The following is a 15,081-nucleotide window of genomic DNA, read 5'->3' on the forward strand; positions in this document are numbered from 1 at the left end:
CTTGCACGATCCCTTTGCAAATAAACATATCAAATCAAATCAAGACAAGACCAAAGTGAAACGATGAAAATGTGTGGCTGGGAAGGGCAGGGAAAGGGAAGGCTCTGGGATTGCTTTCACCGTGTACCACACACCATTTACAAAGAGTTGGAAAGGGTACAGAGAGAGTAAGTGAAAGCCGTCTGGCAAAATGTCTTTCGTTGAAATACTAACCTAATTCGAGCATGCTGGGTATCCCACTCAGGACAGTGTCAAGTTTTTCTTGGAAGTCCTCGTCCTCCATATTTCCCCCAAAAGCGACAAAAATCGTGAAATCTCCCCCTTCGTCTTCATCTCGCTCATCATAGAAGCTCTCCCTCTGGTGGTGTGTTCCGCTGTTACCGTGGTGATCGTAGCCAGCCTCCTCTCCCGCATCCTCTCCGACTCCAGAGTCCCTATCCGAGTCATTATCAGCTTCCAAGAATTCTGTCTCCTGGGACAGTGGTGGTGGGGTATGCAGATGTGCCATCCTGCCCCTCTTCTTAGGAGTGGCCTGGCAGAGGTTCAACTGTTTATGCTGTAATAAGACAATGACGTCAACAACGTATTATATCCAGTATAAACACAATAGGGTAATAGATCACACACATGGTTTTGCTCTATATTTGTTTGGTCTTCAGTATGTAACCACTGAACCTTTGCCACTCAATTAGTAGCTTCTCAATCTGCCGGTTAGCTTTGGCCTAGCAAGGCTTCGATCTAGACAAGGTCAACAATAATTGTGATGGTTCCACTCTGAATAATCCATGATCAACCAATATAGCCATACACTCTAGCTACTGTTATGCAACAACATGACAACATCATCTGGTTTACGGTTCGCTGTGTTACCTGACAACTGACGCGCAGCAATAGTTTAGCAGCTAGGAAAGCATCATAGCGGTTAATAACGTGGATTTAACGCAGTTGAGTTGTAAGGACAAATATAATGTTGACGTTATGACGCCAGCCAATTAACTAACTAATGTTACTCTGTCATTGATCTCAAGTTACATAACGTTATGATGATGGTTAGCGGTTTACACTCACGTTATCTATCGTCAAATTAGCGAACATTAGCTAACGTTAGCTTAGCCATATTATCATCGGGCATAGCACAGGGGCCTCGGCCTTCCACATCGGCTCCTGATAAACTTAGTGTTTTCCAATAACCCAACTAACGTTATAACAATATAATATGATCGACATTAGCTAAAATCACCTTAGCAAAAGAGTCTGCTAAATCTGTTTACACCCGACAAGGCAAGATACTAAAGTAAAGGGACTTGCTAACGTTATGCGCTACAGTACGCAATCATATCAACGGGCCTGCTAACTACCCGAGAGGCTGGCTAACGTTAGCTCGCTAGTTAGCAGTTAATTCATCGTGAATTCATTGAAAATTACAGACCTCGTTAGCTAATTTGCTACCTAGCGACTCAAAATAGAGTTCTCGTGAATCTGTTCAACAACATACAAAACAGACGGAGTAGCAAGTCACGTTAAATTCTTACCAAACATATTCATTCGGCGATAAGTCCAACCATTCGACATCTGCTAGCTAGCTAATGGTAGCTAACAAAACAAGAAGACAGCGGGGCGACCGTGAAAACAAACGCACGGTTGAACGTTCCTAGATATCTCTGTTCCGAGACGTTATCACCCAAAGGAGTGTCAGGGTGTTTTCATCTGCAGTTCTCACAACTTTCTAATGGAAAAAAGGCATTGGTACAATATCTCATCATGCTCACTGGGACATGAAATAACTAAATTAAACACATTTTCTGACACCTTACCAATTTTATGATGAATTGAAAATGGGGGACCCTGATGTAAACAAGACGAAAGTCTTTCTCTGTTCTGCATCCCTTTAACAATTGTATGTATTGAACTGTACTGTACCCATTCTGCAATCTGTTAATAAAGTTTTCAATCAATCAAACCTTTTAGGTACCATAGGGACTATACACACTATCCAACTATACTAGATCATAACATTGTTGATTGTACACTTATTGGTGAATTACATTATAGATAGATATAAAACTGTATTGACATTTCAACACGGTTGATTGGGATTTGTTCTTGTTGATTTAAGAGACTCTGTATAGGATTGTTAGTAACTGTCTAACTGTACATATGACTGTTTACACTAGTAACTGTTTACCTGTGTAGACAATTGTCTCCACCAGTGATTGCCTTGGTGCATATATATCTGTCCCCACTGGAGGGCGCTCTGGGCGTAGCCACCCAGGTATTCTACCTTAGGGCAACTATAAAAGGAAAGGTGCCCACCCCTTTCGTTCTCTCCTCCAACGTCTCTCAAAGAGAGAAGAGTGTTGTACAACTGCTGTTGTACACGCCAGTTCAGGCACAAGATAGAAACCATGCCTCTTGACCACATTATTGTCGCCCTAAACTGAGTTCTGTTAACAGGTTATGGGCCCAGATAACGCCTGGGCGAAATATTGGAGGTACTGTATCAAGCTTAGCTGAAGTTATAGGCTAGGATAGCGCCGGGAGCACCGCGTGGCTAGTCGCTAGGCCGACCAGAGTAAAAGCTAAGCATACCATTAACGAAGAGTATGGAAAACCAGAGAAGAGACAAGTGGTTGACATTCACTGGAAAAGCAGAGAACTACGAACTCTGGGAAGAGCGCATGCTGTGCTGCATGCACAGAGCAGGGCTGAAGGAGACAATCCTGGGGGCCCCCACCGGAGAACTGACAGCGGAAGAGCAAGCCCTGGACGACCAGCGGAATGCTAACGCGTACTGTGAGTTAGCGCAGATGCTTGACGACACCAGCCTGGGGCTGATATTCCGCGACACTAAAGACAGAGGCAGAGAAAGCCTGGCGGTACTGAGAGAGCATTTCATCGGGCGAGGAAGACCCAGAGTCGTGGCCCTCTACACAGCACTAACGGGCCTGAGGAAGGGGATCACCGAAACTGTGACCGAATACGTCAACAGAGCGGAGCAAATCACGACGCCATTGAGGAGTGCCGGAGAAGCACCGAGCGATGGGCTAATGATGGCGATGATGATGAGAGGACTACCGGAGCTGTACAAACCGTTCACACTCCTGATAACACACGGTTCAACGGACATTACGTTGGGACAGTTCAAGGCTAAGTTAAGGAACTTCGAGGCCTCAGAAGACACCCACCCAGCCCCCGCGGAAGAGGGGGAGAGGGTGCTAAAGGCTCGAGAGACGCCAAGAGAGAGAACCAGGACTACGACGGACCTGGCGTGTTGGCGATGCAGAGATAAAGGCCATCGGAGAAGCGAATGCACAAAGCCGGGCATAGCCACGGACAAAGCCACGGACAAAATGGTGACTACAGGCGAGACGAAAGCCATGGACGGAATGGCGACTATGGACAAGATAACAGCTGTGGACAGTATGACGACAGCGGACACGACGGCGGCGACTATCGACGGGAGATGAATCGAGATGACGCCCGGAGAATCGATGGCGGCGACGCGAGTCGAGGCGACGCCCGGAGGACAACGGGACAAGAAGACTGCGCTTTTGGAGCGCGGACGGCGGGCATCGCCGGACCGGCCCAGATGCAGCGGGCCCAGAGAAGGAGACTGATCGTGGACACGGGCGTCGTCCCATGTCATCAACGACAGGAGTCGGTTCAAGAACTTTGACGACACTTTCCACTCGGAGAGGCACTGCAAGGAGCTGGCAGATGGTAGACGCATCTACGGATTGGCACAAGAGAGGGGAGACGCACAGGTATGCCTCACGGACAGCAGGGGGCGCCGGCGTACGGTGACGCTAAAGAACGCTCTATATGTACCATCGTTCCCACAAGGACTATTCTCTGTAATAGCTGCTACTGCAAGCGGCGCCAAGGTATTCTTCGATAAAGGTAAACATTTTCTTGTAGAACCTGACGGTACCCGGTTTGACATAAAGATGTACCAGAGAGTATTTTATCTGAAAATGGAGTGTAATGACTACGACCAGTGTAACGATAATGATGATGTGTATAGCGGGATGGCCAGTCACGATATTCAGACATGGCACGAGATTATGGGTCATTGTAATTACGAGGATTTACTGAAACTGCAAGTAGTGTCAGAGGGTATGCACATTGAGGGGGAGAAGCGTAGACCTGACAAAAATTGTGCAATGTGCAAAACGGGGAAGTTTACCCAACCGAGGTACAGAAGTCCCACAGACAGAGTAGGGGTACCACTTGCACTAGTTGACATGGACCTAGTCGGCCCAGTAAGCAACGAGTCCATAGGAGGTTTTGGATATGTACAGTCTTTTACAGACGTGTGTACAGGGGCAGTGTTTGTTTACTTTATCAAAGAAAAGAGTGACATACTCCAGGCCACGGAAAAATTCCTGGCAGACGTAGCTCCTTATGGTACAGTAAGATGTTTGAGGTCCGACCATGAAACCGAGTTCACAAACAGAGAGTTCCCATCACTGTTGGGAAGGTATAAGATAAGACATGAGACGTCATGTCCATATCCTAACACACCAGAGCGGGGTGGCAGAGGGAATGGCACACCCTTTCCGAAATGGCTAGATGTAAGCTAGCAGATAGTAACTTACCAAAGAGCCTGTGGCATTATGCGGTACAAGAAGCCGCTTACACCAGAAACAGGTGCTTTAATATACAGTGAGGGCGAGACACAGACAGAGGAGCCAGAGCTGGACTCCAGGACAAGGTGTGTAGAAATAGAAACACAACACCCCAGTGTACTCAGTACAGTTGCGCAGACAGACAGTCAGCAACCCCCAGAGGGCGATGACGAGAAGCACCTGAGGGTGACGTCAAGCGCCTCAAGCTGTGGGAGGTATTCCACAAGGTAACACAGACCCCCAGAACGTCTGACAGGCTATGCCAGGGAAGGGAGTGACGAGGAGGACAACACACCTATCCCCGTTGAGCACTACTACAGGGTAGTCAGTGGGGTAAACCCGACCTTTAAAGAGGCCACAATGTCCCCCGAAGAGTGCATGCATACAGTGGGAGGGAAAATGGATGTATCCAACCAAGTTACTAGAGGGCAGGCAGTCAGTGGGAGGGAGATGGGGGTATCCAATCCAGGAAGGTATTGAAGACCACGGTAAATACAAAGTATGGTTCATAGGAAATTGATTGAATGCTGAAGAATTTAGCCATATATTTGGTCCCATGTTTAAGTACAGAGGTGGATGAGTTACCAGGTTTAAAATGCTGAAATGGATCATATGTTTAACCCCATGTTTAAGTACAAAGGTGGGTGGTTTACAATGTTAAAGTACAGAGATGATCTATGTTTAAAAATACAGAAGTGGAGGATTTGATCATCGCTCCAGACCACAAAAGAAAGACCTAGGCAGGTTAAACCATTTTATAGGTATGGACTTCAAACAGTCTGTCAACTGTGTAAAAATATCCCAGAAGAGATATGGGGGAGAAGGTCCTGAGATGTTTTGACTGAAGTAAGAAATGTATAGATAAACTGTGGGTAACTTCATTCTGTTGGACAGCCTGTACTCGCCCTGACCTATGTTCTGTAGTGAGTAAGAATGTCATAGTATTCTTTTTGTTGATCCCACAGAGAATCATTGAACTACGTCAAAAATATGTTTTTCGTTATCCCAGAGGTGCTGCAGACGGACAGCGATTTTTCAGAAAAGACAGCAAAGGCTTAAAGGATTAGAGCCTACAGGGATACTATCAGCCTGTGAAGCTGAGTATATATCTCTAGCTATGACAATGAAAATGTGTTTATCTAGAGCAACTGCTCGAAGTGATGAAGATAAGGTTATGAATGCATTGTTCAAGATGCAGTAGGTAATTGAAATATATCCTCTCTACCAAATATGGTGTTTTTTGAAGAATGGGCGTTCTGTCTAAACCGTTTAAAATGATGAACATTGTGTATATATGGAGACTGTTGTTTATAAGGACAACCAGGGGACCATTGTTATTACTAGGGACCTGAGGTGTCAATATAGATGTAAACATGTCATTATAAATAATATCATCTCATCAGGTATGCCATCAGATGAGAAAGAATGACACCGGTTTACTGTCCAACGGACAACAGAGTAATAGATACTATGAGGGAACCTGTTTCCAAATTAAAACTGATGTGATTTGCAAGGGTCATGTTTAATGTGAAGGTGTTGAATGTCATACCCTATGGATGCTTTTGAGCTTATATATATTATTTCCTTTGTTAAAATGTTTTTCCAAGAAGTCAGCCGGTATACTAAAAAGTGGGAGTGTTGAGATAAGAGACTCTGTATAGGATTGTTAGTAACTGTCTAACTGTACATATGACTGTTTACACTAGTAACTGTTTACCTGTGTAGACAATTGTCTCCACCAGTGATTGCCTTGGTGCATATATATCTGTCCCCACTGGAGGGCGCTCTGGGCGTAGCCACCCAGGTATTCTACCTTAGGGCAACTATAAAAGGAAAGGTGCCCACCCCTTTCGTTCTCTCCTCCAACGTCTCTCAAAGAGAGAAGAGTTGTACAACTGCTGCTTATATGTGAATAAAAGAAGCCACGCCAGTTCAGGCACAAGATAGAAACCATGCCTCTTGACCACATTATTGTCGCCCTAAAGTGAGTTCTGTTAACAGTTCTGGTGCCAACCATACAGTATAAAAACATACAAGAATACATGCAATGCAATCCCTACAATAGAAGTATTTCACAAACAATAAAAAATGCTACAGTGCCTAAAAGAGCTCAGTGTTCCAATTTAAAGTGCCTGTCGGCTGGTGCTAGCCCTTATGGTACAAAGCATTAGGGCTTGGGTTCAGGTGACGGACAACCTCGGGATGTGCTATCAATGAATCAATCACTATGAATTGAAAATGTGGGGCCCTGATGTAAACAAGACAAACGTCTTTCTCTGGTCTGCATCCCCTTAACAATTGTGTGTATTGAGCCGTACTGTATTGTGCCCATTCTGCAATCTGTTAAATAAAGTTTTCATTCATTCATTCATTCATTCATTCATTCATTCATTCATTCATTCATTCATTCATTCATTCATTCATTCATTCATTCATTCTATTTTTAAAACGAGATGTCCTACACCTGAGACTTTGTAGTCTTCTACCAGAGGAAAGGGGGTTAAAAAGGTAGTAAGCAGGGTGAGAGGGGTCACCGATCACCTTCTCCCATTTCCGCCTGATGTGTGTATATGGAGGCCACAGAAGGAAGATCAAAGCCAATGATTTTTGACGCTGTGCGTACAGTCTTTTCTAGCTGTCCCCTATCATGGACGGTTGTGTTACCGTACCATACCGTCATTGAGAAGGTGAGGACGCTCTCCACAGTGGCTCTGTAGAAGCTGAGTATCGCCTCCCTGGCAGGGAGTGGAGCCTCTGGTGGACCTTGCTAATTATGAGGCTGGTGTTAGCTTCCCATTTTAAATGTTCACATATGGTGATGCCAAGGAATTTAAAACAATCTACTCTCTCCACCTGCCGGCCATTTATGAACAGAGGAGGGTGGACTGCCTCCCCGCGCTGGAAGTCAACTATCATTTCCTTCGTCTTAGAGATGTTTAAGAGCAGGTCATTCTCCTTGCACCATCAACTTCAGCTCTATAGACCGATTCATCCTCGTTCTTAATTAATCCCACTACTGTTGTGTCATCCGCGTATTTAATGTTAAACTGTAGCCCTATTTTCAGAAATTTCGCCTAAATGTACATGCCTAAGTAAATGGAAGATTGCTCCACTTCTACAAGGTCAATTTGCATGTTCTTGGTATCTAGGGACATCTAGGGACCTGGGGGTATTCCCAGTGTCAGAAAGATTGTGTCTGTTACTAGGCTTGAGTAAATTGTAATGAAAAAAAGGAGACTATAAATGATGATATCTTTTTGCATCTGTGCCGGTGAATAACACTATGTTACAATTGTGTGCGAACCAAGCTTTCTCACTGAGCTCATTCACCACCTTATTGAGATCAAGTGTACAGAAAATCTAAGCAAATGAATAAAGGGAAGATGATTAAACAGAAGGATTTGTAGATCAATAAATGATAATCGATTTTAATTATAAATTCATATTTGACCTTGAACTTGACCATGACCTTATTATGGCCAAATCATACATCTAGGGAAAATGCTCCTCTTTCCAATGGCAGGGTTAAATCTGGATTTAGTCATTTCCTCACGGTTTTACGATAAAAGAGATATAATTAGCATTTTCCGATAAATTCTTATTTTCTGTAAATCTTACAAAACATCGGTAAAAATGAAAATATACACTTTGACTGCTGTTTTGATAGGGTTATGGTCTTTACTCTAAAATTGTCTTTACTAAAAATAAAAACATTAACTCTTAACATCCAAGGGCCCACATGTGGGCCCTCATGAGGACGATTCGCGATGCGCCACTTTGCTGACCTCTAGCGGCTCGGGTGTGCATTTCTTTTAATACACTATATCGATAGAATTATAGCCATATTTGTTGCCTGTCAATTGCCCTTTCTTTTTTTTAAACTTTATTTTTTAGCGTTTATCGCTTTTCTGGTCAAGCATGACCGACAGAAACAGGTTGAAATGGGATGTAGAGCAGGGGAAGACATTCTGAGAAATGACGGCGGGTACGGGAATCGAACTCGTGTCCCCCAGATCCGTGACGAGCACGGTTTTCCCCGACGCAGAAATAGCGCCGAGATATGCGGTGAGCTACGGGAGCTCCCCTCAATTGTCCTTTCAGGTGACAAAATCCATTCAGCGGTTGGATTACATGCCGATATGTGAGGCGTGCGCCAAAGTACACATTACCACCCCTAACCTCCGGGGGCTCTAGCTCCGTCAATCATTTGGCGATCTTGAAGAATGTTGGACAGGGTTGTAGCCAATGAGTGTGGCTTTCCAATGATACCCCATGATATGATAATTGGGGATCTAATACGGTCTCTATTGATCGATTTATGATAAAGAAAAGCAGGGTCCCCCAATTGGGGGACCTAGAGGCTTAACAGGTTAAAGAATCTGACAGAATCAGAGTGGGAGGCACAGTCATTAGTGTATAGACAGTAGAGCAGAGGAGAGAGAACACAGCTCTGGGGGGCCCCCAGTGTTCAAGGTCCTGGATCTAGAGAACATAATTACCTATTTTAACCACTTGTTCTCTATCTGAGAGAAAATCTAGAATAAAATAGCACAGAGACTCATCGATTCCTAGCAATTTAAGTTTTTCAAATAATTTAAAAGGCACAATCGTGTTAAACGCTGAACTGAAATCAATAAACGGCCTCCAGGTGCTGCAGGATGGTGTGTAAACACAATGATACAGCATCCTCTACAGACCTGTTGGGCTGATAGGCAAACTGATACATGTCTAGTTTAACAATACTAGATAAATGATCACAGACAAGCCGCTCAAACACCTTCATAATGACAGAGGTCAGAGCGACGGGCCTGTAATCATTCAGACAAGCAGTGCTAGATTTCTTGGGCACAGGTATGACTATGGCAGATTTATAGCATGCCGGGACTTTAAGTGTGCTGAGAGACCAATTAAAAAGGTCTGTAAAAACAGAAGCAAGTTGGTCAGCACCATTTTTCAGGGTAAAAGTAGACACATTGTCTGGCCGTGCAGCCTTCCTAACATTTTGTTTGCGGAGTAAGGCTCTAACTTGGTGCTCCTCGACTACAAGGGGGGGGGGGTTACAGACCCCACTCTTATCAGCTACCCTAGGTTGGTCAGTGTACATCAAATCTGCAATGAAATTCATTAAGCTTGTCAGGGAGTATAGGAGGTCCGCATCCTGAGCTGACTGTTTATTCTTGAACCCAGTAATCATATGTAGACCCTGCCAAACCCCTTTTGTGTCCCCAGATTTCAATTTGTCCTCAAGACTATCTCTGTACTTAGCCTTCGTTCAAATTATAGAATAGAATATAATAGAAATACTTTTATTATCCTGAGGGAAATTTGACACTGCAAATCGCTCAACATTAAACATTTGGCCAGAATAGGTCACGAATAAGAATAACAAAACAAATCAAATAGCCTAAGAATAAGAATAAAAATACACATATATACTGAAGTCTACAGTAGGTGTAATATTGCACAGTGCTGTTTCAAAAGTAAGAGTCCAGGAAGATGGTAACTGTCACTCTGTGCTCAGTGATGCAGTGAGGCACAGTGATGCATTGGCTGTTGGAATGAAGGACTTCCTGTGCCGTTCAGTGCTGCATTTAGGTAGTGTGAGCCTAGCACTGAACATGCTCCTCCTGTCAGCCAAGTCTGTGTATAGTGGGTGGGAGGGGTTTTCCCTGATGGCCTGGAGCTTAGCAAGGCTCCTCCTCTCCTCGCTAGGGAGTTCAGCTCCACCCCAACCACGCTACTGGCCTTCCTGACCAGCTTATCCAGCCTGTTTGTGTCCCCTGCTCTCAGTCCGCTGCCCCAGCAGGTCACAGCGTACAAGAAGGCGCCCGCCACCACTGACTCATAGAACATCCTCAACATCCTTGTACAGACATTGAAGGATCTCAGCCTTCTGAGGAAGTAGAGTCGGCTCTGGCCCTTCTTGTACAGTGCCTCTGCGTGTTTTGACCCGTTCAGTTTGTTGTCGATGTGCACATCGAGGTATTTGTACTCCTCAACCATGTCCACATCGACTCCCCTGATGGAAACGGGGGTCACAGGTGCACTCCTCCTCCCCAGCTCCACCACCAGTTCCCTGGTCTTCGCCACATTTAGCTGCAGGTGGTTTTTATCGCACCATGTGACGAAGTCCACTACCAGTTCCCGGTATTCCCTCTCGTCACAGTCCTTTATACATCCCACTATCGCAGAGTCATCAGAAAACTTCTGAAGGTGGCAGGACTCTGACCGATACTAGTGGAAGTCGTTGGTGTAGACGGTGAAGAGGAAGGGAGAGGACTGTCCCCTGCGGGGCCCCGGTGTTGCTGACCAGTCTGTCTGACACACAGCTCCGTAGGCGCACATACTGTGGTCTGCCCGTCAGATAGTCAACAACCCAGGACACCAGGGGGGCCTCTACCTGCATCGCCTCCAACTTCTCACCCAGCAGCCCAGGCCTTATGGTATCAAAAGCACTGGAGAAGTCAAAGAACATGACTCTCACAGTGCTCCCCGGCTTGTCTAGGTGAGTGAAGGCTCGGTTCAGCAGGTAGATGACAGCATCCTCTACCCCCAGTCTGGGCTGGTAGGCGAACTGGAGTGGGTCTAGGTGGGGTTTGGTCACCGGGCGGAGTTGCTCCAGGACTAACCTCTCCATGGTCTTCATTATATGAGAGGTTAGAGCCACCGGCCTGTAGTCCTTGGACGTGCTGGGACACAGGCACTTGAGGGACAGGGACCACACAGGAGGTTTTCCAGTGTCGGGACTCTCTGTGGATTCATACCTGGCAATCTTAGAGATCTACATATCCACTTTTAAAAGCCTGATTCTTCTTAACCCAGATAATTTTAACCTCTTTATTAAACCATGGCTTATTATTGCCATATAGACAGTCACCATCTTTGATGGAATACACCAGTCTTCCGAGAAGTTGATGTACGAGGATATTGTGTCAGTAAATTCATCCAAATCATCACATGCTTCACTAAAAAACAGACCAGTCAGTAAGCTCCAGACATACATAGGCTATTAGCCAACTGGACAATACAAATTAGAACCATAGCCCCTTATTTGTATCCACTATAGGAGTCTTAATAAAAATGCAGGCAGCATGTTTGTGGATTTTTACCATTGTAAAATGGTCCAATACTAAGCCCTTAAAGGTCCACTGTGGGTAGGTGACATAGCCTACTACCTCTCCCCATAAAACTATATAAAACCCAGGCTATTGTCAGTGAGCCAATTGACACCCCAAACGCCCCAAATGGACCACTCGCAAACCCTGCCTTCTTTTCTTATCCAGGGAAGCAACAGTTGCGATTGAAGGATCAAGGGGAAAGAGGGCGGGGTTTGCGAGCGGTCCATTGTTCCTCAGGGTCCCCAATAACAGAAAACCGAAACATTAATCCTCCTCGTTAACACATATGTGTAAATATTTTATTTCTTAGGTCTGTACAGTGGTCCTTTCAATTAAAATTCAGATACAAAGTACAAAATAAATAATGCACATGAAATCAAACATTAGGTACAGTGCAAACAGGTGGCCTTAAGACAAGATGCTCTGTATGCAAGTGACTCACACTCGTACAACACTTTGAGCCTGGGACCCAAGTTGAGTAACGTTATTTGTTAAGCAACCCAGGTTCTTTAAAACATGCAGGTACTCTTGTCAGGCGAACACCCAAAAATAACTGGCATGTGACACATTTTGGCCCCCGACCCATAGTTTAAGAAACACTGCTCTATAAGAAAAGGCAACAAGCATCACCAAACAGTGTACTAATAACAAAAGAAAAAGATACATTTGGGTTATGGGCTTATTGTTCAGTTAGTAAGCCCTGGCCATTCAGGTTGTGGTGCTTTACAAAATGTGGAGGTACATATTTCTTCCACTATATACTATGTCTAAAATACAATACTCAAGGTACACAGAAAACAAAAGAGATGCATCCATTTCTGGGTTGTGCCAAGCAAATGCATTTTGTGTCTTCACAGTGCAAATGAAATGTAAAGCCTACAAACAGAAGTCCATATAAAAATAGATCAAATTATACTCAAACTGCCATTGAACATTCAGCACTTTAAGAATAGTTAACCGATCCTTAAAAAAAAAAAAAAAAAAAAGATTAACCGCAGTTTTAAAAAGAGAAAAAAATAATTCTACAACAACTTTAGCTCATCTTAAATACAAAATAAATATATTTAAATGCATTTAGTTTCACCGTACCATTAGCAACATTCAAAACCTATTTAATAGAAGAAAAACGTCATTCATGTGAGGACACCCACTGGCCGGGATGTGGCGTATTTCATCCCTTCGTGTGAGTAATGTCTAAAGTATTAACATGGCCTCGAGGAAGCTAGTGATTGTTCATAACAGGTTTAATCTTCAACAGCTGTACCAGACAACATCAAGGGACGGTCACGCCATGAGAAAGCACAAGAGTGTTAGCTTCTATGAGCGTAGGTTAGGATGAGCCTAGTTAAAGGTGTGGCAATGCAGCCTAGTTAAGGTGCAACAACGCATGGCCAAAACCACATCTTTGAAACGGTTATATAGCTGTGGTTTTTCTTTGTTCTTTTTTCACACCTGGTTTTGTGTGCCTGCTTGTTAACGAGAGTTAAATGTGTTGGAAACTTAAAAAGCATGACAGGTGGAATGTGGTGCTCTAATATTGGGACCATGTACAGTATTTACCAGCTTCCTGCTCTCACGCCATTAGCTCTTTCATACCCGTTACTACTTTAGTTTTCAAGCACCAGGTCTGGCTGCCTCTCCATACCATGTAAATAACTCTTGTTTTCATCGATATGCAAAGGCCTCTTAGCATAACCGTGTGCTAGATTATAATTCGACATATTTTCATTTTCCCTTTGTTAAATCTGCGATATACGATAAAGCTCCTCCTTAAATCTAATGTTAATCGCTCAATTGAACCAGTTTTTGAGCATCAGGTTGAATTCATAGCCATACGTAGGAACTTGAAGGTTAACAACGTGCCTGCCCCCCCCCGCCAATTAAGAATTCCAATATGTTACATTCAATGACAGTTCAATCAATATTTGTGAACATGAGCTACTCTTTCCTAAAGCCAGAAACCAGAGAATCAACACTCAAACCTGTGATATAATTTAGTATAAAGTCTGGAGCTGCTCCAGAATGGGAGACTGATTTGTTTGTTTTCTTTTTTTAATGTGAGCTTTATTCTATCGTCCATCGTCCATTTATGGATTTGGGAGACTGTCGATCATGTTCACAGATATCTTATTCCTGTGTCTTAAACCACAGGAATAACGTGTATAAATTCAGAAAATGGGGCGTAGTTCCCCTTTAGCAGACTTGTGGTAGACTGGTGTGTTGCACTGTGCAGTAGGGGCCAGGAGGACTGAATGACATCATCCAGGAGACTGACATACTTTTTGAACATGGTCCATTGTGACTAGAGGGGAATACATCACAGCCTAAGTGTGCGTGCGTCAGTGTGTTGGAAGAAGAAACTCCATCATTGTCATGCCGTGGCGGCTGTCCAAGTCATCCCAGAGTTTCTTCACATTTACTATTATGTTTACATCAGATTGTTGTTATTTCCTTCATTTTCTTTGTTTAGCGTATTGGTGGACCAGCCTCCTTAGAATAAATGTTCCTCCCTTATATTTACTCTGTACCCTTCTCAAACATCTCTACGTCACCCCATACACTTATCTTCTTCTTCAGGGTCCAGGGATGTGGATCTCTGTGGGCGCTTTCACACTTAATTTGAAAAGGTCTGAATAAGAAGTCAAAATTGTACTTTTGTTGCAATTTTTCATTGGCTTGATTTTGTTTAAAATTGCCAATTGACAAATAAACCATACTCTACAAGCTAATAAATTAATAATATTAATAATAATAAAAATCAGCTTCAGTGCATTTGATTTTTAGGGGGCTATTTTCTTTGGTCAGATCGTATTCTCAATTCAGATGAAACGCTCCAGGGTTGACCTGGAAGGGGGCGGAGACGACCTCCTTCAAGGGAACCAGCGTGCAATCGTTTGGTGCGGTTTCCAACATTGATTGCGGGAGTTTTCACTCCTCCAAACAGATTGAACCAAGGGGGGGCGAACGCTTCAGGGTTTAGATTCGATCACATTAAAAAGAAGGCAGGTGTGAAAGCGCCCCTTCATTTCCATTTCCCAGTTCCGTACCCCAACGTGCGACCTCTTCTTCCCCTATCCCACGCGAGGGGAGGGAGGGGGGGCTAGGGCACGTTCTTGGACATAGTGAGGGCCGAGGCGTCGGCGCTGCGAGGGTCGTTCACCCCGATGATGAGGTCATTGGTCCTCCTGGTGCCCTCCACCAATGAGAGGACATCTATCCTCTCGACCTTGTGACCTTTGGCCTGTAGCAGCTCCATGTCCTCCTCCAGGAACTCCGCTGAAGAAAGGGAGGGGTGGCGGGAGAGAAGCAGAGGAGAGTGGTAAGAATGGAGAAGG

The 15,081-nt window shown here is 44.4% G+C and overlaps 2 protein-coding genes across 4 annotated transcripts in view; both read right to left on the reverse strand.

Annotated features, from left to right (window-relative positions):
• The window catches only part of ncoa6 (nuclear receptor coactivator 6), a 42,633-nt gene extending 40,986 nt beyond the window's left edge, over positions 1–1,647 (reverse strand). For all 3 annotated transcript variants that reach the window (XM_084333940.1, XM_084333941.1, XM_084333939.1), the window contains exons 1-2: positions 1,533–1,647; positions 214–556 (exon numbers count right to left, since the gene is read on the reverse strand). In XM_084333940.1, coding sequence (XP_084190066.1) covers positions 214–508 — 295 coding nt within the window. In that variant the 5' untranslated portion in view covers positions 509–556; positions 1,533–1,647. The remainder of the gene's footprint in view (positions 1–213; positions 557–1,532) is intronic.
• A 10,373-nt stretch (positions 1,648–12,020) lies between these two features.
• ggt7 (gamma-glutamyltransferase 7) overlaps positions 12,021–15,081 on the reverse strand; it is a 36,366-nt gene continuing 33,305 nt past the window's right edge. Inside the window, exon 16 of the mRNA XM_084333113.1 lies at positions 12,021–15,022. Within this exon, the coding sequence (XP_084189239.1) occupies positions 14,847–15,022 (176 nt within the window). The 3' untranslated portion in view covers positions 12,021–14,846. The remainder of the gene's footprint in view (positions 15,023–15,081) is intronic.

This window comes from Notolepis coatsorum (genome assembly GCF_963971535.1).
Source record: "Notolepis coatsorum genome assembly, chromosome: 17".
Classification (NCBI taxonomy): Eukaryota; Metazoa; Chordata; class Actinopteri; order Aulopiformes; family Paralepididae; genus Notolepis; species Notolepis coatsorum.